The following is a 24,249-nucleotide window of genomic DNA, read 5'->3' as shown; positions in this document are numbered from 1 at the left end:
TTTGAACCAGGCAGCACAGAGTGCCTGCCGTTCTTCTAGAAGGACCTACCGTGATCACACCCCAACTCCTCCACCCTTTGGTCAGTGCTGGGGACTCTTGCCAGAGGCCCGGGGTGAGTCACTGCCTGAAGGGGAATTCTCGCGTGGCTCGTCACCCGCAGTGCCCTGCGCTGGGGCCTCTCCCCGGGTCAGCCCAGGTGTGGGGGTCAAGGAGCAGAGCTCGCACCTACCAGGGGGTGCGGAAGCAGAGCGAGTGGAGACAGACACGGAGTTTGGGGTGCAGCTTCCCGAACGAGTGCCAGGAAGCCACGACTCGCTTTATAATGCGACCGAACTTCGTTTCAGTGCACGACCATGCTCTGATTCCCCTCTAACAAGCTGTCCTCCCCCACCTCCCCCACCTCCCCGACTCAGGTCATGGGACACCTCCTCCAGGAGGCCTCCGGGGATTCCCAGCCCCGTCTGTGACCCAGGACCCACCCCCCACCCTCCTCTCATACGAGGTACATCCCTCCCGCTGCAGCTCCCGTTATCTTGTAAGTGCCTGAGGGTGAACCTATCTCTTCCCTGGACAAAACCCAACTGCTTAACCCCGTCGGGTCGCCTTTCCTAACAGGCGGTAGGTGTTCACGCATCGGCAAACGAGCCGGTCCAACCACGTGCGGCGGGTCACTCTGTCCCTGGCCCAGAGCTGACCGGCCCTTCCATCGGCTGCCGTGGGGCCCGTCCTCGGGGCAGGTCGTGTTCACAGGCCAGCTCGCCCTGGAAGCCCGACACCGGAGACTCAGAGCCTGGGCTCAGAGCGGCACCTGGCAAAGTTGGCTTCCGGAAGGCACAGAGACCCAGTAAAGCACCTCTCCTCCCCCACGGCACCGGGCGGCCAGAATTCAAGGCGACAGAGACAACGGCGGGGGACAGAGACAGCAGAAATGACACCCAGCGGCTCGCCAGGTCTCAAACCCGGCTTGTGAATATTAGCTGTCATCGGACAGGCTGGGAGTTAGGGAGGCAGCGCCTGTATTCAGGAAAGGCCTCTGGAGCCAAAGACCCGGGTACCTCCCCCTGAGACCGAGCACGACCAGGCCCACACGTCTGGGCTTCCCTCTGGGGGGCCCGGGGGGGCCGTGAATCAGCTCCGGACTAGACGAGGGTCCCGCGAGCAGCCCATACGCCGGGGAAGGAGCTGGCCGGGGACAGGTCACTTGGGGCTAGACCAGCTAACAGACTCGTTAACTACACCAACAGACACCTGCCCCCTGGTGAGCCCTGCGAGGCCCTTGAAAAGCATTTATGCTTTTTAACCTCACAAACCCTGGGAGACAGAGAACACCATGGCCATTTCACAGATGACAGACACACCCTGAGGCCCCGCAGCAGGATGGGAGGGGAGGGTTCGCCCAGGCGTAGCCTCCCTGCACCCGCGCCACCCCCTCCCCCGCCCCGCCGACCCCTGTGTGGGTCTGGATGGCTGTCCCGAGGCCTCACGCGGCAGCACGGTGCCCAGACGGTGACAGAGGCCCTGCTTGGAACCAGCAGGGAGCAAAGCCGGGAAGGGTGCTTGCGACTCACGGGTGAGAACCCACCGACTCCGAGGCCCGTTGCCCTGGGTGGGCCCGGGGAAGGGCCCCTCGCGGAGACACAAATCACCTCCCGTGCCTCTCCAGACTCTGTCCCCAAAGGAAACAGCTCGGGCAGCTGTGCCCGCCAGGTTACTGGGTGTCCAGGCAAGTGCCTGCCCGGGTTCTCTTTGGCGGGTGCCCACCACCCCAGATGTTTGTCGCACAGCAGAGCGAGGCTGGTGACAAAGCCACTGTCGGGAATTCTGACGGCGTGGAACAGAGCAGAGACAGGGAAGCTCGCGGGCTGCTAAATTAGACAAGTTCAAAGGCAGCTGAGGCCCTCCATGCCGTCTGGAGACAGACCTCGGCTCTGCTCTGATGGGCTGGGGGAAGGGGTGGGGGGACCGTGACAGTTAAATACGCTAAGCGCTGATGCAACGATAACAAAGACTGAAAACAGGCCTGGAGAGGGGCCTCGAGGTCACCTGGTTCAGGGACAGCCAGCTGTCAGCACAGGGCTCCCCCTCCTCGGCCCACGTTTGAGGGGGACATCCTAACGGACCCCTGGACTCTCTGTCCCAGCCGCTCAGAAGGGAAGACCTCGGCGCAGTCCCACCTCAGATCAGCCACAACCCGAGCTCCAGACGCAATTTCTTCGCTTTCGCCAACGAGCCCAGGGCTCTCTGTGGCAGAGACGAGTGAGCCAGGGTGCATGGCGCCGGGGACCTTGCCAAGACCTTCCGGATCTTCTGGAGGCCATCGTCGCGTTGTGCTGCCTCCCGGCCAGGTGGACCGGTCACCACACTTTCTTTCACCGAGTGACTGATGACATACCAAGCTCTGGAGTCGGCACTGAGGCGCATTCAGGGGAAAACGAGGGCGGACCTACGGATCTCAAAGTGAAGTAGGCGCCAGCCCCGTTATGAGCCCTAAGATGAGCGGTAGCGTTCTAAGGGGAAAAAGGATGGTGAGGGCTGGGGAAGCTTCCTGCACAGGCTGAACCTGAAGATGCTTTGCGCAGCTGGGTCCCGGAAAACGTGTTTCTCCGCCCCTCTCTCCCCTGGCACCTCCCGCAAGCCTGAGCTCACTCGCCCGCCCAGGCACACCCCACGTCCACAGAGCGCTGCCGTGTTTCAGGCATGGCCGCAACGCCCCACAACGGTTTTCCACCGGGTTTTTGCTATGGCTTCCACAGATCAAGATGCACGCTCACCACACCCTGTGACAAATGGATACCGCCGTGTAACTCACACCCGTCCCTTTATAGAACGTTCTCATCTGCCCCGGAAAGTTCCTCCTCTTCCTGATCAGTCCCCTCCTCTTTCCCCGTGACCACCCTTCAGACTACTCTTCCCCAAAGACTAGCCTTTCCTGTTCTCGAACTGGACATCCTTGGCATCCTGTGTCAGGATCACTTTTGTGTCTGGCTTCTTCGCCACCGTCGTCACGTCTGAGGATTCATCCATGGTGTTGCTCACACAGAGGCTCATTCCTGTTCATTGCTGAGTACCAGCCACTGTATGAACAACCTACAACTTGTCCTCCATCCACCTTTCGATGAACGCTTGGGTTGCCTCCAACTTTTAAAAAAAATTTTTTTAATGTTTATTTTTGAGAGAGAGAGAGAGAGACAGAGTGCAAGCCGGGGAGGGGCAGAGAGAGAGGGAGACACAGAACCTGAATCAGGCTCCAGGCTCTCAGCTGTCAGCACTGAGCCCGACGCGGGGCTCGAACTCATGAACCGTGAGATCATGACCTGAGCCGAAGTTGGGCGCTTCACTGACCGAGCCACCCAGGTGCTCCAAAATCTTTGTTTTCTAAGCTGCAAAGCTTATATTTTCTTCTAAGAGCTATATAATTTCAGTGCTTACGCTTACAGACCTCTGATCCGGCTCAGATTTTCATGTATGGCATGGGGTAGAAATTGAGGTCCATTTCTCTTCAGGGATACCCGGGAGTTTTCAGGACAATTTGTTGAAAACTTTCTTCTTCCCACTGGATTCCTTTGACCAAGGCCAACTGACCACATGAGTGTGGGTCTACTTTGGAATTTTATAATCTATCCCATCAACCTATTCACCTGTGCTTATGGCAATAGCACTCTGTTTTGATTACTTTTTTTTTTTTATAGAAAGTCTTGAAACCAGGTGGTTTAAGTTCCTAGCTTTGTTCTTTTATGAGATTGTTTAAGGCTATTCTAAGGTCCTCTGTATTTCTGTATAAACTTTACAATCATCTTGCCAAAAAAAAATTTAAAAACAAACAAAAACAAAAACACACACACACACACACACACAAAAAGCCCCCTGGGAAGACAAGCATCTTAACAACATACTCTTCCGATCCATGAACATGGTATATACACTGCCATTTCTTAGGTTTTGTCAACTTCTTTTCCTGCCTCATTCTCTTTCTCTTCTCCAGGACTCCAGTTACACCTGCGTTGGACCCTTCTTTTCTCTGTTGCTTAGAGTGTATTACTTCCACCGAACGATCTCGCAGTCGGTGACTCCCTCCTCTGCCATCTGCCATCTTCTGTTAAAGCAGATCCACGGATCGTTCATTTCAGCGATCATGCTTTTCAGTTTTAACGTTTCCACTTGGCCCTTTTCATAGGGCTGTCTATTTCTCTGCTGAGGCTCCCCATCTGTTCATTCATTTGGCACATATTTTCCTCGAAGTTCCTGACCATGTTTACAAAACTGCTAATGGTAACATCAGAGTCATCTCAACGTTGACTTTTTCTTCCTGAATATGACTCTTGTCTGTTTCTTCACAAGTCTGAGGACTTTTTATTGGACATCAGACCTGACCGGTGACCCATTACGGAGGTTCCATTGTTCCCACCAATCAATACATGTTCTAGCAGACAGTTAACCGGACTCACACTTCAAACTCTGTCTTCCCAAGCAGTAAGCAGTGAGCAGCCAGCCCAAATGGCTGCTGAATTCAGCTTCTGGCTGCTGCATTTTTCTTTCTTTCTTTCCTTCTTTTTTACTGGAAACCTCAGGGTCTTTCTTGTGTGATGAGATTTAATGGCCAGCTAAGGCTTTCGGCGGATTATTAGATTTGGCGGCTTGGGGCTCCTTTTCTCCTGGGTCCCTCCCTTCCAGCATTTTCCTCCTAATTTTCTGGCCACTCTACCAGCGTCCATGTCTTTCCTCTCACACCTTAAGCCGGCCTGACTGCAGCTTTCTACTTGGACCGGGAAGCACCCTTGGGCAAAGGCTACAGGCTCCCCGTTCCCTCCCACAGTGTGCGCGCCTTGAAGAACCTGGGGTTCCTCCAGGGGAGCGTGACGGGACACAGTTACTTCCCTGTATTCAGAAGGGACAAGATGGCACAGACTAGGGCCCTGGGAATACACCCAGGGCGGTCACCCCAACACGTGGCCACCACCAGGTTCTCAGCCTGTTTCCTTTCTCAAAATCAACCAAGACAAGGAGCATTCATTCATATGGGGACCCCTCTTTCCACACCCTTTCCCATTCACCTCTTCTGATTCACTCAGGGCCCTGCGGCTGAAAACAGGCCCCTGGAAACCCGAGACGAAGAGCTGTACACTTGTGTCTTAACTTGCGACAGAAAGATCTAAAAAATGCAGACACCGTCCCTTGTCTCCGCTGTGCAAAATGTCTGTTACCCAAAGCCTGCTGAAGACTGGGGAAGTGACTTGTCGGTCACCCGACTATACTGGCCTCCGTTTCCCCTCCTCAAAGGGTCCTCGTCCTACGGCCGTAGACCACTCACAACCCCACGCTTTCTACATTTACCTTCCTTTCACTTACGAAAACACTCTCCCAAACGCTGTTTAATGCAGGCCAATGAAGGTCCGTGCATATTATCTGAAACCACAAAATAGCGGCATTAGAATGACACTTCAAGCACGCTCCATGTTATGGGAGAAGGGAGGGGAATACACGAAACAGCAAAGCGGAGAGAGGGTTTCTTCTTAATACAAAGTGATGAGGGCACCCGGCTGGCTCAGTCGGCAGAGCACGTGGTTCTTGATCTCGGGGTCACGAGTTCGAGCCCCATGTTGGGTACAGAAATTACGTAAATAAACCTTAAACGATTATGAAAGTACAATGAAACATTCGTGTAACTCGGCAACTAAGAGAAAACACCTATCAGGTTCGATTGGTTAAATCAATACCTATCCTAAGACCGATTCTGTGCCAGCAACTCGACGAAGGCATCAACTCTACGCCGTGGATCTCACGGTCCAGGTGGGGAGACTGACAGGGCAGCAGTCATGTCTGACATACAGATGCTTCTAGAATACAGTAGGGGTGACAAGCTCTGGATCCCAACAGTTCAGTTCCTCTGGCCAACGCTGGCACGGACATCCCACCATCACCTTGGTTTTTAGCAAAGGCATCGTCTCCAAGAGTGAGCTTCCTGAACAGGGTAGGGGCCAGATTACGAGTCTCAGGCATCTGTTGAAACAGATTCGTTTATGTCATGACCAGCTGGGCCCAGTGCACCTGACGGCCGTGGCTGTCGGAGGGGAGGAAAAGGAAACGACAGATGGGGGGTTGGGGAATGGGGGGCGGAAGGTCCCCCGAGTGTCTGAGTGTCCGGCACGCAGAGCCACCCGTGGGAGGACCCTGGCCTCTGTTCTCTGGTGACACCGCTCCCTGAGTGTCTGGCTATGACCCAGGGCCTGCACACGGTCCCACGGGGGAGGGGACCTCCCACCTGGGCCCGGAGCACTTGACCCAGCCCCAGCCCAACCGCCCCCAGTCCTGCAAAACCCGGAAGCGTCTTGTGCCTCAGCAGAGGGCCATTCCACCGAGCTCTGATTGGCTTGGGTTCCGACTGTACCTTAATTCTCTGCGCATCAGCCCCTCGGGCCAACAGAGACGTACCTTGTGGAGGTTGTAAGTCACCAGAGGCTACACTTCATGGACAAACTCAGCGTCCCTGTCACGCCGGACCGTGTGGCTAACAGCACTCGATCAGCACTGGACAAGAGCCGACAGGTCCCCACCTCCTCAGGCCAGACAGATGCACACCAGGTCTCCCTACTCAAGTTGGGAACTTGACTCTCACTAGTCCCCCCTCCACACACCCCCTCCCCGACCCCGAGGTGAAGCAGTCAGGCGAGTCCCAGCTGGATGCTCAGCCCTGCCTGGCTCTGTCACTCTGGGCAGGAGAGCCTAAGCCTCAGTTTCCCCATCCGTGAAGTAGGAATAACCCCAACCCCTCGTTGGAAGGATCAACCACGATGCAAATGGCTAGCTGAGGCCTAGCATCCAGCCGGTGCTCGGTAAGCGGTGGCTGCGGCCTGCCTGCCTCTGCAGGAGGTGGGAGGGGAGGTTGGATGGGCCCATATTCGGCACAGGGGCCCGCACTCAACGAACAGACACCACGGGCATTAAATACGCCCAGGTTTTGAAACACAGAGGCGGGGGGGTCCAGACCCCAGGCATCAGTGCTGACCTGGGCCTCACGGGTTTCAGAGATGGCCCTTCTCTGTCCCCGCACCTACGAGCGAGCCCAAGGACGGTGTGAACGGGGCGGGTGGGGGGAGATCCTGGACCAAGTCGGAAAGGGCAGGTGAGCCTCGGGGCCCCACGCCCCAGAGAGACCTGCCCGGTTCCCCTCGGCCTCCCCGGCCCCCACCCCCCCGGGGCCAGTGACCTGCACCCCCCGCCCCCTCCCTGTCTCCCCTCTCCCCTCCCCCCATCTTTTTGCTCTGCAGTTTTCCAGCGGGCAGCTGCTCTGACAGATGCTAAATCCCGGCAATTATTTTCGTCCTCACAATGGCCCGCGCGGCCCCTCCCGCCTCAGACCCCGGGGTCTGGCCCCCAAAGCCCGGCCCGCCCGCCCCGATTTTGTTACAGAAAGTCAGCTGCTCCGAGAGGCCCCCGCCGCCCCCGCCGCCTGAGGAAAATCAAAGAACGGCGAACAAACTCTCCGCCATCCGCCCCGGGCGAGCCCGCATGTTTACGCGGACATAAAACACTGCTGACAGGCGCGGAGGTGCGCCAGCCCCGGACGGTCTGATGCTGGGAAGCAGGGATCCCGAGCCATCCTGAACTTGTTACTTGGAAATCGAATCGGACACTTCCTGACCCCGGTTTGCGCCGGGCAGCAGAGAGAGGGGGCCTCCGAGCTGTGGGCTGCACGGCTGCTTGTAGGGACAGACAGACAGACAGACAAGGGACCAGACGCTGCTCCCACGTGAGGAAGGCCGGCCTGCGCGCCTTCGGCAGACCCTCACCCCAACCTGCGTGGGAGACGCTGCCGTTCCCGCAGGTGGGGAAGCCAGGGCCCAGAGAGGGCGAGACAGTCCCCCAAGGTTGCCAAGCCACGTAGGAGCACACGAAGACGAGACCACGGCTCCCAGGCTCCCAGGGGAAGCCCAGTTCACCAGCACCGTGCTCTCGACCGAAGCTCTCTCTCTTTTCCAGGGATACAAAAGCATCCCCACCCCCTGAGCTGGGTCATAAGGGGAAGCCAGAGGAAGGTCCTGGGCCACAGCAGCACATGGCTCAGGGTTTCAATCCCCACTTTGCTCATGTCAAGTGTGCTGTGTGACCACAGCCAAGTCACCTACCCTCTCTGAGCCTTCATCTCTTCAACTGCAGAATGGGGGCAGGACCCCCCACTTTGCAGTGTTGTGAAAGACCAGGGCCTAGCACTTGGGGACTGCGCTCCGGTCCCCAGAGCGGAAAGAGCAAAGGCTCAGGACCACCCCCCCCCCCCACTACCACCCAGCACGTTCTCTGTGCCAGCGTGCAGGGCTCAGGTCAAGCTGCCCGCCCTTGAAGGGGAGCTCGCTTCCAGGGGTGGGGGACAAACACGGGGAGGCCACGACAACACGGTGGCAAAGAAATCCTGGTGTGGTTTTTAATCTTCTAGGGAAGAAGGACTTCATTCAGCCGAGTAAAGTCAGGGTGGCTTCTTGGAGGAGGTGACCTCTAGGCTGGGTTTTGCGGGATGCAGTTTTGTAATCGGGGACAGCAGGTACCTCCACACGACAGGACTTTTTATGATGCGATCCAGGATGTTAGGCCTATTCGTTGTGTCAGGCATGATTGAACACAAGAGACATAATGTCAAAGAGGCCTAGTCTTTAACACCCATGGCGTCCCAGAAGACACTATCAAGAAAGTGATTGAGAAAGGCCCTTGTTAGACAGAAGGTGAACCTCTCCTTCCGGCCAAGCCCAGCTGGTCCCTGCTTCCTTCTGGGACCAAGCTGAATATTCACATCTCGAAAGCTTTCCTTCTGCACTGGCCTCCCCACCTGCAGAGACTGTTAAATCAGGCCACGGAAGCGCTACGACCGCCTTGGTCCTGAAAAGACCGGGCCTAATGAGGTATTAAAAACAGAAATTCACAGAAGCCTGTGTTCTATCCGCTGGCCTGCATACATGAGTCTCTAGCAGGGCAGGGTGGCAATGGGGCAGCTGGGCGGCACTCACTGATAAGGGCCCCCCGGCCCGCTTCAGCGTAGAGCATGAGCAGACTTCTTTCCCTCAGTGCTGGGGTCGGGGAGCAGGGCTGCAAGGCCACCGAAGGCCCAGGCCAGCCAGGGCAGCTCAGGCCCGTGCACGGAGAGACCGAGGTGTTCCGGGGGCAGAGCAGGAAACCTCAGAGCTGCGGGGAGCACGGCGCTGGGCGGCCAGTCTCGCCAGCTGTGGCCAGTCGTCTCTGTCACCAGAATGACAGGAAGGGACTGGAGCCTGTTTACCGGGCAGGGCTCAGACGGACTGCCCTCTGCCCAGCTCTGGAAGGGCCGGGGCGGGGGGGGGGGCATCAGGCGGCTTGTCCAGACCACAGGGGCAGGAGAGAGAGGCCAGGGCCCCAGTGCTGCCTGTCCCACCACCGGGCCACACATTCAGACAGGGTGACTTTGGGGACAGGACTGCCAGCCCTCAATTCCTAAGTGACAGACGGACACGGCTGAGACCCAGATGCTCCCAGGACCCTGGCCCAACACGAGGCGGTAACCAGCCTGGTGGGGGTGGGGGAAGGTTTCCTAAATCACACGCCAGCAAATCCTATGCTCCCTCCCTCAAGGTGTACTTCCAGCAACACCTCCTCCAAGAAGCCCTCCCAGTGTCCCGGGCCCCGTGGACGGAACCTGGATAGCTCGGCGGGAGTCACAACAGCAGGTCCAAGGGGGGCTCTGTCAGACGGCCCTGGGGCAGGGAGGGCGGTGAGGCCCGTGGCCCTCGGGGTCGGACCTGGTTCAAGTCGAACCTCTGCCCTCTAGTCGCTGCATCCGGGCACCTTTGCCTCTCTTCTCTGCGTCCAGAGAGAAGGCTCCAGGACCCACCTGCGGGGCTGCGCGTGGGAACAGACCCGGCGTGTACCCCAGGGATGATGGCTTCGCACCCTCCACTTGGCCAGGCCTCACGGAGCTCACAGGAGCACGGGGAGACCCTCCGCAGGGTCTGAGGCGCCACGCGCTGCCCCGGAGACCCCGGCTGGGGCCGCACGTGCCCGGCACACAGTCGTGCAAAGGAAGCCCGAACGGCCAGGTGAGAGGAGGCTCGGCCAGCACGGAAGGCGGCCTTGTCGAAGGAGGGCTGTGCCCGGCTGTCACCGCCTCCCCAGCCCACAGCCAGGGCACTGAGTTCTGGAAGGTGCCCTGGGGCAGTGAGACACCTGCACAGACCCTCCCGCCCGCCCCCGCCCCCTCCAGCCGGCCTCCTGTTGTGAGCCTAAGGACAGCGGCCTCCCAGGATGACCCAGGAGGGCGTCCACCCACACGTCCACCCTGGGGGGGCTTTGCCTCGACCTCCTCCAGACTGTGGGGCTGTTCTTCCGGGTCCTCCACAGGGGACAGGGACTGGGGAGGGGCTGCCCCACAGGGCTGGGGGCTGCTATTTGTTTTTAACGGGACTGTTCCTACATAGTCTGTTTCCAAGCTTGTCCCCTCTGGAAAAGCCATCCTCTGGGGTGAACAGCAGACGTCCCCAAGCCCGCGCCCCCACCCCCGACACAAGGTGGGCGTCCCCACACGTGCAGGTCTGTCCACGAGACACGGAACTTTCACGCAGGTGGCTTGAACGTCCGTGAACTGGGGACAGGTTTCGAATAAGCTTTCTTTGTGGCTGGGAGAGGCAGACGGGCGAGGACGGAGGGTGGGGATGCACTGTCACTCGGGTGAAGGTCTCGGTCGGGCACAGCGACTATTCTCATCCCCTGCCCACAAGGGGCACCTGAGGGTGGGGCAGGAGAAGCACAGCGTCTGCCCCCCACCCCTGTGCGCCCCACCTTCCTCCCGAGGACGGGAAAGACCCTGCTGCAAAAGACATCCTCGTGTCATTGAAGGAGCATCAACTTGGGACACGCCTACATTTCACACATCTTAAAAAATTACCCCAGGGGCACCAGCGGGGCTCAGGCGGTTGAGCGTCCGACTGTTCATTTCGGCTCAGATCATGACTCATGGTTGATGAGTTTGAGCCCCGAGTCAGGCTCTGACTTGACAGCATGCAGCCTGCTCAGGATTCTCTCTCTCTCTCTCTCTCTCTCTCTCTCTCTCTCTCTGCCCCTCCCCTGCTTGCACTCTCTCTCTAAATAAATAAATAAACATTTAAAAAAATGATCCCCTGGGGCACCCAGGTGGCTCAGTCGGTTAAGCATCCAACTTTGGCTCAGGTCATGCCCTCATGGTTCGTGGGTTCGAGACCCATGCGTGTCAGGCTCTGTGCTGACAGCTCAGAGCCTGGAACCTGCTTCGGATTCTGTGTCTCCCTCTCTCTCTCTGCCTCTCCCCTGCTTGTACTCTCTCTCAAAAATAAATAAGTTAACATTAAAAAAAATTATCCCAATGATGCCAACGTGACACGTTGAAAGCCGCAAAGTGATTTTAGGATTCGGCAAAGCACGCAGCTATACGTTTTCGGGTAAATTCTGTCCCTACCACAGTTACGTTTGTTTACGTCTGGAAGTCACTACCACCCCCAGGGAAGCGACGAGGGGCTGAGCACGGGGGGTCCTCGGTCACAGAGCCGTGGCTCCTTCGGGCTCCAACGGACCCGCACACCAGCCGGCTGCTTTCATCTCGGAGGCGGGGAAACTGAGGCCCTGAGGAGGATTTAACGTGTCCCAAGTAAGACAGAACAGCGCCTTCGCTGCTCCTCTCGGGCTGGAACGAGCAGGGGCTCGCCAACACGGCGGGAGTCAACGGCACCAAATCACTGGGGCAACGGAGGCCCCTGGAAAGGACAGGGAAAGTCACCGAGCAAAGCCAGAGCCCGGTCCCGAGTCCCAGGGGACAGCAGAGAAGGAGCCCAAGGCCCCGCGCCGGTGATCTCTCCGAGCTCCTGTCCCAGGGGCTCAGGAGGCGGCCGGCGGGGGCAGGAGGACAGCCCTTCCAGCGGGAGCCCGCACATGTCAGGGCACCTCGGCCTCACCCTCCCGCACGTCTCCCGGGTGGCTGGCCCGCCATCTGTCACCGTGGGGCTTGACACGCCGTCCCTGCCTCCCACCCCCATTCCCTCAGGCAGGGCCGCTGAGCAGAGCCGGGGTGTCCCGTGGCTGTGACCCAGCCACCCCCCCCTCGCCTCCTTTGGGCCAAGGAAACCCTCCACGCGCTCCTAGTCCCAAAGCGCAGGGAACGTGCACTTCCAAATCCCGAAGCTGCCGTGTCCGAATGTGGGGCGGGGGACCCCGAGAGCACAGCCCCCGGCCCCGCGGTCAGTGATGGCGCCCCGGGAGCTGGAAACAGGCCATTCGAGTGGCAACATTTTGTGTTTATTTTTGCAACGAGCTGCTCTATCATTTGATTACACGTTATTCAGGGATCTCGAAAGTGAGCTCAGAGCGCTTGAGAGCACGACGACCGTCCGTGCAAACGTGGGGAGGGCTCCGCACCGGCTCCTGGAGCCACGTGCTGGGTCCGCGACCCATGCTGAGCTCACAGGGGCCACCGGCCACACGTGGCTGCGAGCTCACCGACGCGGCCCCGTAAACTGAGCTGTGCCGTCAGCGTCTAACACGCACCAGCCTGGACTTTGTGCGGCACGAGAGAAGGCAAGCTGCCTGACGATCGGTCTCGCTGACCACACACTTTGGGCCCGTGGGGTTAAAGACACGTTCTTGGAATTAATGCCGCCTTTTTCTGTTTTGATGCAGCTACTGGAAAATCTGCGGTCAGTCGTGCGTGTGGCTGTGTCCTCATTCTCCCGGACAGCACTGCCACAGCCATCTGGAAACTGGGGGGAAAAAGCCACAATCTTGGTGAAACAGGCAGACGGGGGGCGGGGGGGGGGCTCGCGGTGTGCCCCCGGGGCGCGGCGCCACCCGCAACATCACTGATGGTCTTCCCGAAGCAGATCCTGACACCGCGTCGTACACAGAGGGAAACCGAGGCACAGAGGCGGGTAACTTGGAAAGACCACGCAAGTAGGTGCCAGAGCCGAGGCTCCCAGGCCCGTCGGACGGACAGATTCTCCCACACAGTTGATGCACCTGTTCCAGGGGGCCCAGAAGGGGGCTCTCGCTGCGGAGAACCTCCTGGGGACACCGGGGACAGTGAAGGTTCTGGACGCCCCAGTGAGTATTCCCAAAGGCCGCACACGGGAGGCCCCCCTCTCTCCTCCAGCAATGCCAGGGGCAGGTTCGCCCCTCTTGCCACCCTCACCACGCTGACCCCAAAATGGCCCATTAGCTCGTAAGTGACGCCACCCTCTGCCGAACCCGGGGTCCCGGAGGCAGGAGCTGGGTCTCCCTCCCCTTTGTACTTCCAGCTCCTGGCCCCGAGCTGACACACAGGGAGCGCTTGTGTTCGGTGGACCACTGAACACGTACGTGGCTGACCGACGGAATGAAAGCCGTACACGGGGCCACGCACACTTGGCGGCCCCTCACCCGCGCCGCGAGAACCACGCCGGGTTCTCTGACGACCTCGAACAGGGGCCAAGCGTCTGCGGTCGGGCGGCCGGGAGGCCCTTCAGCAGCACAAGGGGATCATCGCTTCGGACACCTGGCCCAGAGCCCAAGGCAAGGAATTAGCCGGCTCCACTCCAAATGTCACCGCCTGCTCCCCACCACTGTCAGGACGGACCCGAGCCACTGCCCCGGCTCCAGCCCGGAGGACGCGTGGCCACCTGCCGTCCCCAGCAGGGCCAGGTAGGAAACGGCAGGTCGGCTTGGGTCTTGCCAACTGCCATAACGGATCCACATCGATCCCGAGCCCGCAGAGACGAGATGCGAGGAAAACGTGCTTCTCGGTGAAAGGAGAGGGGGGGGGGAAAGGAGCAAGAAAAATTGATTAAACTAGAAGCTGGGACCAAACCTCAAGTTAAAGACACAGGGTCAACCTGTCCCTGGGACCTACGACTTTCGTTGGCAGCAACTGCGTTCACGGGGAGCTCAGTGGACTGAGGAGGTCCGCTCTTAATGTCACAGAGCCACCCTGCTGAACTGCGCAAGGCCAGGCGTCCCCCGCACCGGCTTTTCTGTGGGACAGGGATCGCATCCCGTGTTTGGTTCTGGAGGTCGGGGGGCAGCGGGGCGGGGAAGGGCGGCCACGGGCACCCCAGGGCCGCCGCCGGACCTCGCGCACAGGAACCCTCGATACTGAACATGCAAAGCCAGCCATCAGAGATAGGCAGGAATCCTGGCGGGGGCGGGGCGGGGGACGCTGAGGGGAGGGTCCCGGGCTGGTCTGAGGACGTGTTTCCTGCCTGGCCTGGGCCGCACGCGGCCGGCTCCTGCTGGAGCCCTCAGTCTCTGCTGACCACGGGCGGGATGTTTCCGGAGGGCACAGACCCTCCGCCTCACATTGGTGACTTTGGAGAAGGGACAGATGAGGACCCCACCCCCTCGGCGCTGGACGGGGCTCTCAGGCTCCGGGCTTTACCTCCTTGTCTGTGACATGGGGAGCCCACAGCGCGGACCTCACAGAGACTTCCTAAGGAGGTGAAGCCCCAGCAGTGCCTGGCCCCGCAAAGGGGCACCCCCCGCCAGAAGTGTCGTTACCGCTCGGGACTTGCCGTCACACCGCGTGCGGGAGGCGTGTGCAGCTGGGGGCGGAAGGTGGGGGGCATGGAAGAGACACAGAGTCTGACCGCAGAACCTTCCAGTCTACGGAAGACGGACATTTCACCGTCCAACCGTGATGCACCCCACGGACGGCCCAAAGGCAAACAGGGCTGTGGGTGCCCCGTGGGGTCGGGGGGGTGGGTACGAGAGGCTTCCCCAAGTGGGGGACGCTTAGGCCCAGATGTGGCAGACGAGAAGGACCTCCAAGGCAGGAAAAGCCAGGAAGGGAGGGCGAGACGCAGTTGTAACCCTGAGTCGAGCAGCAAGGGGGCCTGCCATCAGCAGGTGGGAGACGGGGGATGGGCTGGGCCCTCACCCCCAGGGGGCCCTCCCTCCAGCCGTGCCTCTCTGAGGCTCGGTTTCCCCACCCTTTACAGGGTCGGGGGAGCAGCCTCTCACTCAAGCCGGCACCCCAAGAAGCCGGCGGGGTGCAGTCGACAGCCAAGTCCCTCTGCGATTCCTGAGACCGGTCAGGGTGACCAGTGGCATCCGGGGGAGGGGGGGTGGTCCAGGACCTGGATGTGACTCGTGTGGGCCCTGACCTCCGCTTGCCTCCTTCAGGGCACTCTCCAGACCTCTAACCCGAATGGGGCCAACCAGGCGCCCCCAGGAGCCCCACACTTCACTGCGGGGTCCCCCCAGGGCCCCGGGGACCAGCCCAGCTTCAGGAAGGCGGGCTGGGGGGGGGCGCTGCTCCCACAGGCCGGCGAGGTGTTTCCTTCACAGACTCCCATGAGGCTGGGCCACCAGCATGGTGCTGACACGCTGGTTTTTGGGTGACTCAGATCGCTTACATCCGTGGGAATCCTACAAAAACATGGGCCACACCCCTCACCCTAGAGGCAGCCCCACACGCGAGCGAGGGGGGCAAACACAGGGCCCCCACGCGGCAGGCGCACGACAGACCCCGGCTCTTGTGCTCACTGGATTTCGGGTTCAGTCTGTTGTAAGAGGAGGGGAGAGAGATGGGGAGTCCCCCGGACAAGGCGATGTCTGCTACCGAAGGGGAAAGAGGGGCGCAGTCAGCCGGCAGGAGCTGGGAAGGGCAGGGGGCCGGCCGGGGCAGAAGCCACCAGCCGCCACCCCAGGGACTGGGCGGGCCCATCGCTTGTCGGGCCTCCTCGCCCGCGGTCGGGGCACCCCAGCTCCCCCACCCCACGGCCCCTCCTCGGGGAAGCTGCCCGCCCCCTTCTCTGAGCAGCGGCCGCGTGACCCTCGGCCACAGCTGGCCCTGCGGGGCCGGACCACCTCCTCACAAAGAGCCACCGCCCCGGGGCTCCTAGCTGGTCCCTGGGGTCCCCGGGACAGGGGGGCCGGGCCGGAAGCAGACACAGAGCAATGCAAGGGCGGGGCCACGGAGCAGGGGGTGGACGCCCCCTGTGGCTTCAGGTGACCTGGTCTCAGCCCCTCGCCCACCCCCATCGGGCCGCGAGACAGCCCTGAGCCCACAAACCGCCTCTGCTTGTAGCCTGTGCTCCGGGGGCCCCGGCTTCTGGAAACACCAGCTCTCCCCACGGCCGGCGGGAGCCGGGAGGCCTCCAGAACCCGGAGGGGGGCATGAAGTGAAGACGTGCTCGTCCGTCTGAGCTCTCACGGAGGCCTGGGGGAGCCCGAGCAGAGAGGCCCTGGGCAGGGCAGCCGGGCGAGACTTCCCTGGCCCCCCCCGCCCCTCCCTGCCGGTTCCTTACTCCGCCAGCTCCTCCAGGCTGCGATAGACATCGTCGTCGTTTTCCGCGGTCTCCTCCGAGGGAAAGGGCCTGTGGAGAGACGAGAGAGGGGTGAGCAGGTCTGTACGGCCCGCCGGGCGCCCAGCCTCAAATCCCCCACGGGTCTGCAACGCCGGGCTTCCGTCTGCTCTCGTGGAAGAAGCAGGGTCCGCACGACGGTGGCACGTGCATCGGGACCAGCCAGGTGGAGGCGTCAGGGGTGAGCACGGCCGTGCCCAGCTTGGCCCTGGGACACTGGTGGTCGGTCACTCTCCATGGGCCCCCGCGGCCCTGTTGGCAAACGAGGGAACAGCGTCAGGGACGGCAGGGAGCCTTCACCGGGGTGACAGCGCTGGGGCTCTCCGGGCGCCCTCGTGGTTAGCACCGGCCGGAAGGACTGTCAGCGTCATCCTCCCGGAGGACAGGACGAAGGACGGGATTCTGGTGGGGACGGGGGAGCTTCTGGAACAGGGACGGGGGCGAGGACCAGCGTGCCGTGTGGGAGGCTGCCCATCACGCTGGGCACGCGCCGTGGCCTGTAAGAAGGCTGGTGCTCGCCCGCGCCCCGGGGCCTGGCTCGGGGCCACAGCGTGTCCTCCTGTCCCCGCTGCCTTCCCAAAGGCCCTGCCTCCCTTCTGGAAAGGGAGCCACGAGGGGAGGAGCCCCAAGAGGAGCACGGCAGTCTCTTTAATGTCTTCTCGATGGCCACACCGATGCTCCCTCCCTCCTGGGTCACCCCCTGGGTACGCAGCCCCTTGGTGCCACACCCCGGACCCCCAGCACCTGCCACGTTCCCCTCCCTCGGCCTTGTGCCTCAGGAACAGTCCATCTGTCTCTACCGACAGCCCCCCCATCACCTCCTCTCTGTCCCTTCAACTTGCATCCACTCCCCCAACGAAACTCCTCCAGACAAGGGTGAGAGAGACCTTGACACTGTCGAATCCGAAGGCTGATTTTGGAGGTGGTGAACCCCTGATTTTTGGAGGGTGTGGGACAGAGTTCCTGGCGGGGGCCGGGGGGTTGTGCTTCTCTGCTGCGGGCCTTGTCAGGGCCTCTCACATCTGTCCAGCAGACAGAGTGGGCCGTGAGTCCCAAGCTTATCTGGACTTGAGGCCCTTTATTTTCTCATAGTTCCGTATTGGGGGGGGACCCCCAGGGTCCCTACCAACTGTGTTCCCAAACTGCATCTAGGAGAGCAGGGGGGGCGGTCAGGGGGGACAGGGCCGGCTGTGGTCCTCAGCACCCAGGTGTCCACCTGGGCAGAACAGGATCTGCTTCTTTTATTCTAACGTCCCCGTCCCGGGCCACAAACCCCCTCAAGAACGGGGCTGCGAAAGTTCATTTCATTTCTGCCATAGCCAAAGACCGGTGACGGCCAGGGTGGGCCAGAGCAGGAGAGGGAGGGGCGGCCACCTGGCCGCGGGGGGCTGGCCCTGAGACAGGAGTACCCAGGGTGGGGGCGGCCTTACCCCCGTCCGCCCTGCCCCCAGCCCTCGTGCGCGCCCTCTGCCCTCCGTCCCCTGCCCCAGCCCGTCCCCCCGAAGCCGAGCTCCCTTCAAGGTTCAACTCAAGCCCCACCTCAGGTGGGAAGATCTGACCATGCTCTCAGCCCGGGTGCACGTCCACCCAGCACAGAGCCTGGCACTAGAAAGGCATGGACAGACGGACGGGCAGACGGACGAATGGGTGGACGACGGACAGATGTCACGTGCTCTCGAGCTGCTCTTTGCCCCGGGAAACAACAACAAAGGGCAGCGGTGAATTAGACGCGGGAAAGCCCCGTCGGGAGCTTAGGAGAAACCACGCACGGGTGTTCACGTCACCCACGAGTCGTGACCCCGCAGCACTGACCCTGGTCTAACACTGGGGACGCCCATTTACACAGAGAGCACCTGAGCTGCTTCTGGGGCTACGTCCCAGCTGTGCCTTAAAGCTCGGGCGGGGCTGGAGCAGGGGCGACTGGGTGGGCACTCTGCCCCCAGTGCTCTGTCCCTTCTGTCTCAGGCACCAGCTGACGACCCAGATTCCCCCGGGCCGCATCTGCCCCCCATCCCCCTCCCAGTTCAACGAGACACCCAGACATTAACAGTAGAGCCCGTGTGCGCTTTAGGAGGAGGAAATGAGACGGAAGCACAGAAATGATGGCGAGCCCCCCCCCCCCCCCCGCCAGCCTATCGGGGCAGGCTGGGATCCTCTCGTCCCATCGGGCCCTTCCTGAGACCACATTTCCCGGTGCCCAGCTTCTGGGAAGCCAAGTTTCCCACCTGACCACCAAGGGGATAGAGGGGATGGCCGGGCCAGAAGCGTCAGGCGATGTCTCCTCCACCCCACCAGGCTTCCCCACCCAGCACACCCCCCTCCCGGGGACAGGCGGTGACAGGTGCGCACCGCTGCTTCCGGAGGAACCCCCCTCAGATGACACCTCCCCCCGCCCCAAGTACAATGCCCGCATCCAGCATGGCCACATCTCGCCCAGGACAATCACGGCCCCGGTGCTGGGGGCACAGGGGGTCACCAGCCAGAGACAGGGGACACTGAAAACAGGGCACTCTAAGGGGGCCTGAACCGAAACCCCTGAACAAAGAACGGACAAGGGCCCGACTCCCGTTTCTAAATCCTCCTGCTTCGTTCTCCTTCATTCATTCACTGGTACTTCCTGGGCACCTGCTCTGAGCTCCAGGGAGAAGGTGCAGCTTGAATCTAGCTCTGGAATCAAGACATCAGGCTCTGGTCTTCGTCCTCAGGACTTCTCCAAGAATCTGCTAAAAAACTATGGCCTCTAAGGGCATGACACGTGCCCCCCACGTGCCTACAGGTCCATGGGGAGAGGATGTGTGGTCCGAAAGGGGGGAAGACCACGCCCTGGGGGTCCTGGAGCTGAAGGTGGTGGGCTCAGGTCCATGCCGGCTGGGACTCCAGGAGCTCAGGCAGATGGTTCAGGTTTGCCTTCTGGGAAGGACCTGAGCAGTGGGCAGCCAGATTTGCTTTATAAGACAAAGCCCAAAACAGCCAAAGAGAGGACCTCCAGACACAACACCCTCCTTGAGAAGCAGGTTCCGGGTCTCTGACACAGGAGGACCAGTTAGCTTCACATCCTCCTGTGCTGTGGTGAGGGCCGTGGGACCTGGGCGGTGGGACCTGGGCCGTGAGACCTGGGCGGTGGGACCTGGGCCGTGAGACCTGGGCCGTGGGACCTGGGATGTGAGACCTGGGCCGTGGGACCTGGGTGGTGGGACTTGGGCCGTGAGACCTGGGCCGTGGGACCTGGGCCGTGGGACCTGGACCGTGGGACCTGGGCCGTGGGACCTGGGCGGTGGGACCTAGGCTGTGGGACCTGGGTGGTGGGACCTGGGCAGTGGGACCTGGACCGTGGGACCTGGGCCGTGAGACCTGGGCAGTGGGACCTGGGTGGTGGGACCTGGGCATTGAGACCTGGGCCGTGGGACCTGGGATGTGGGACCTGGGCCGTGAGACCTGGGTGGTGGGACCCGGACTGTGGGACCTGGGACGTGGGACCTGGGCCGTGGGACCTGGACCGTGGGACCTGGGCCGTGAGACCTGGGCAGTGGGACCTGGGTGGTGGGACCTGGGCATTGAGACCTGGGCCGTGGGACCTGGGATGTGGGACCTGGGCCGTGAGACCTGGGTGGTGGGACCCGGACTGTGGGACCTGGGACGTGGGACCTGGACCGTGGGACCTGGACCGTGGGACCTGGGTGGTGGGACCTGGGCCGTGGGACCTGGACCGTGGGACCTGGGCGGTGGGACCTGGGCGGTGGGACCTGGGCCATGAGACCTGGGCCGTGGGACCTGGGCCGTGGGACCTGGGGGGTGGGACCTGGGGGGTGGGACCTGGGTGGTAGGACCTGGGCCATGGGACCTGGGCAGTGGGACCTGGGCCGTGGGACCTGGGCCGTGGGACCTGGGCCGTGGGACCTGGGCTGTGAGACCTGGGCCATGGGACCTGGGCAGTGGGACCTGGGATGTGGGACCTGGGCGGTGGGACCTGGGCCATGGGACCTGGGCAGTGGGACCTGGGCTGTGGGACCTGGGCCGTGGGACCTGGGCTGTGAGACCTGGGCCATGGGACCTGGGCAGTGGGACCTGGGATGTGGGACCTGGGCCGTGGGACCTGGGCTGTGGGACCTGGGCCGTGGGACCTGGGCTGTGAGACCTGGGCCATGGGACCTGGGCAGTGGGACCTGGGATGTGGGACCGGGGCCATGGGACCTGGGTGGTGGGACCTGGGCCGTGGGACCTGGGTGGTGGGACCTGGGCCGTGGGACCTGGGCGGTGGGGCTCCGGGGGAAATGATCCTCCTGTCTGAGTTGCCTGGGTACTTGTCCAGGCAGCAGCCAACGGGAGGGAACGCGGGGCTGTGCCCAGGGCTGGTGTGCCTCCCGCTGCCTGACTTCTCCGTGTGTGTGGCACGCGTCTGTGGCCCGTCTGGCGGCTGGTGCCAGGTGGCACCTCCTCCACATTGTTACCTCTACTCCACACTCCACTGTGCAGGGCCACACGGGGGCTCCTGGGCCTGCTTCCCGGGGTGGGGGGCGGGGGGGGAGGGTCCTTCACCCCAGACCAGGAAGCCCGGGAACATGGCAGGTGCACCTCTCCTCACCGAGCTGTGTGTGCAGATGGCCCAGCCCCGGGCCCAGATGCGCCGTCCCCCAGCTCTATCCCCAACACCCCGGAAGCCAAGACAGAAAGCCACGTCTATCACCTTCGTTTCAGAGGAGGCCTTGAGGGCAGAGCTAAGAACGAAGAGCCAGGTTCGAATCCTGACTCTGCTGCAGGCTCACTATGTGGCCCGAGCAGGGCACCCTCTCTCTGCCTCAGTTTCCCTAATTGTAGAATGGGAGTCGCAGTCACTGAAACAAGTTAACACCGCGAGCCTCCAAGGTCAGGCCCTTCTACCCGGCGAGAGTCCGGTGAGTATCTGACAGGGGGGGGTCACCCTTCCTCCCCTCTGGGTGGCCCAGCCCAAGAGCCCACCTGCCCAGTCCAGGGCTCGGACACACACAGTCCAGTCCCCAAGGCTCCCGCGGCCTCCTGCCCAACAGCTCCCGGTGCTGACTCCCGGAGCCAGCCCCAGCGGGCAGCCCCTGGCCCAAGGTCAGCACCGTCACCGGGCCCTGCACCCCACCCCCAGAGCTCTTCCCCCCACCCCCCACCCCCCACCCCGTGCCTCAGACAAAGGACATCGTCTGGAAACAAAAGTTGGCACTCAGGAAGGTAAGAACGTCCCGGGTCAGCGTTTGGCTCCGACGTGGGTCGCTCAGCACTGCTCAGAGAACGTAGGACACAGCGTTCATTTTCCCACGTTCTGCGGGCATTCAGATGAAAGGGACCCAGGGCCTGAGACACAGCCGAACTTCATCTTTCACTTGGCGCCTTCCAGAAGAAAGCACAATTCTGACTCCCTGCAAGTGACCTCCAAGGGCCGGGTTTACTGGCAGGGTCGCGGATGGCTCAGTCCTCCTTGGCCGGCCCGCTGCGCCCCAGGGAAGGGTGGGGGCCAGAGCCCTGAGTCCACACCCCGGAGGGGTAGACCGGCGGACGGGGCCCCAGAGGCCCAGGGGCACCCAGCACCCAGCACTGCCCTGCAGCGGGCGACCGCCATCCGGTTTGCCCGGAACCAGGGAATTTCAGTGCTGGCCTCCTAGTCCCGCACGTGGGAGACAACGGTGCTTCCATTTGGGGCGCGGGCACTACCTGAGGGGTCCTGGGCAGCCTACATCTCTGGCCAGGCCTCAGTTTCCTCTTCTGAAGCCGGCCTTCAAATTGGGTGTAGTGGGGCTGTGGGAGAGCCTGGTACCAGGACACCATCGGGTCTGGCCACATCTCTCCACGTGTGCCCGGGTGTGCGCAGGTGTGCCCAGGGGCCGGTGAGAAGGAAGCGGCCAGCATGGGGGGTGGGGGGGGGGACAACACCCCCTCTGGCACCAGTTTGCCAGGGCAGCGGTGGCCGGGCACACTTGAACGGCACATCAAGAACAGCAGCCTGGAGGACGCGACGGGCCCGTTTAATTATTGCGAGAGTCACCTGCGTGCCGTCTGCTAATTGGCTGCGAGGCCTTGAAGCACCCAGGGTTCCTTATTAAAAACGGCCCTCCCGCCACACAGCACCGATTGTCAAAACGATCCGGTTTCTTTTCTCAGCCGGCCGCCGCCCAGCGCAGACGGGCCCTCGCGTCAGGGGGCAGCACCGGCCGTGCACCCCGTCCACGCCCGCAGCCGGTGCAGGCCACACCCCGTGTCGGAGACGAGGGTGAGCCACATGGGGTTGAGGGGCGCAGGGAGCCACAGAGGCGCAGAGAGCAGGAGGGAGTCCGGGTGGAAGGGCAGTCCTGGCCTGGGGCAATCAGGAGGGCTGCTCACAGGAGGTGGGGGGGGTGGGTAGCTGGCTTGGAGAGCAAAGTCTGATGCTGATGCGCTGATGCTGAGTGCAGGGTCCCAGCCTCGTGTAGGACGGGGGTCGGAACTGGCCGGTCTCCTAGCCCGAGAGCTGGCCAAAGGGTCCGAGCCCCGGCCTCGATGAACTGGGCTGTAAAATGGGGGTTAATCCCCCTTCTCTGCCTCCCGTGTGGCGGGGGCTTGGGAAGCAGGGGCACCAAAGTGAAGCCACATGTCCATCACAGCCGCGGCAGGCCCAGCAGACGCCAGGCTGAGCGGGGAAGGGGGGCGACCCGGGGAGATGGCAAGCACCCCCCCACCCCGCCAGAGAGGAAGCCCAAGCGATCCCCAAGTCCCAGCCTGTTTCCGCCCTTGCTTCCCAAACCCTAGCAGGGCGGAGGGAGACGCTCTGACCTCGTCCCGGCCGGGCCATCCCACCGACGGGAGGGCAGGGCCCGGAGCGGCCACTTCTCAGCAGCCCCGAAACTCAGTGTATTTTTGATTTTCCGGCACACTTCTCGGAACGGCAGCACTTAGAAGCGGAAAGGCCAGTGGGTCGGCAGGGCCCAGCCCCCGCAGCCAGTCCGCTGTTTCCTCCCATGCCTGGGGGGTGGGGGGCAGGAAATCCCCGCGGCCCGTGCCCTGCCCGAACGGGACAGTCTGGCCGTGTCCACCAGGGGACGGGAAGCGCCTCGGAACTGGCCGCAGACCCGCAGAGAAGGGGGTTCCCAGAGCCACCGCCTGCCCGGCCCCTCTTCCCAGTCTGTGGGCTAAGGCCTCTGCACACCCCCATTTGTGCCAACAGAAACCCAGCGTGCCCGCTCCGCACAAAGTTTCCAAACCGGGCACGGGTGGCCCAGAGCCCCTAAACGTCCTCTGGCCTTGGCCGGGGAAGCCGTGCCCAGCTCGGACACGCCGGGCAGTGGGAGGCACACGGGGCCGGCCGGGGCGGGACTGTAGTCAGGGATGGGCAGACGGACGACGGGCCCGACTCCCGAGGAGCAAGCAGGCCTGGCCGTTCGAAGGCTCCAGAGCTCACCAGCCTCCAGGCCGGAAGCTCGATAGGCCCCCTGCTGCGATGGTGTCTTTACCAAACTGCCCCCACCAGGGCAGCTGGGAACACGGACTGAAATTGAAATCCACACCCCGCGGAATCCTCTGGCAGCTACTGGAGATAGAGACTCTTCCCTTTTCTCCTTTGCCACGTCCACATCTGAACGTGGACGTGGCTCTCTGAAATGACCTTTCCGGTCCCAGCACGGGTCTGTAATGCTGGAGCTCGGGCCCTCCCCGACCCCCCTCCCCGATCCCCCTCCCCGACCCCCCTCTGCTCCCTAATTACATGACCCAGTGGCACTGGCACGCAGAAAATGGCAGCTTGCCCGAGCCTGTGGCGGACGCACTGGTGGGAGTGGGGTCAGAAAGACACGGAAACGTTCATTCGCCGTGCCGGGGGTCAAATGCACGCCGCTGGCTCCGGAAGGAGGCCAAGTCGGTGGGTTAGCAGACCGAGATCTCCTCAGGAAATACGCAAAAGCTGGGAGACTAGATGGGGACCCTACTGGGGAATCGGAC

General features: G+C 62.0%; 1 protein-coding gene across 6 annotated transcripts in view; it reads right to left on the bottom strand.

Moving 5' to 3' along the window:
- Nucleotides 1-24,249, bottom strand: part of VAV2 (vav guanine nucleotide exchange factor 2) — a 166,067-nt gene that overhangs the window by 43,187 nt on the left and 98,631 nt on the right. For all 6 annotated transcript variants that reach the window (XR_006195681.1, XM_042911968.1, XM_042911967.1 and 3 more), the window contains one exon: nt 16,261-16,329. Coding sequence is in view for 5 of the 6 variants with exons in the window: in XM_042911968.1 (XP_042767902.1) it covers nt 16,261-16,329 (69 nt within the window). In the remaining variant the exon portion in view is untranslated. The remainder of the gene's footprint in view (nt 1-16,260; nt 16,330-24,249) is intronic.

Source organism: Panthera leo, chromosome D4, assembly GCF_018350215.1.
Source record: "Panthera leo isolate Ple1 chromosome D4, P.leo_Ple1_pat1.1, whole genome shotgun sequence".
NCBI lineage: Eukaryota > Metazoa > Chordata > Mammalia > Carnivora > Felidae > Panthera > Panthera leo.
Note: the sequence above shows the minus strand (reverse complement) of the source record. Positions and strands in the feature narration are given on the sequence as shown.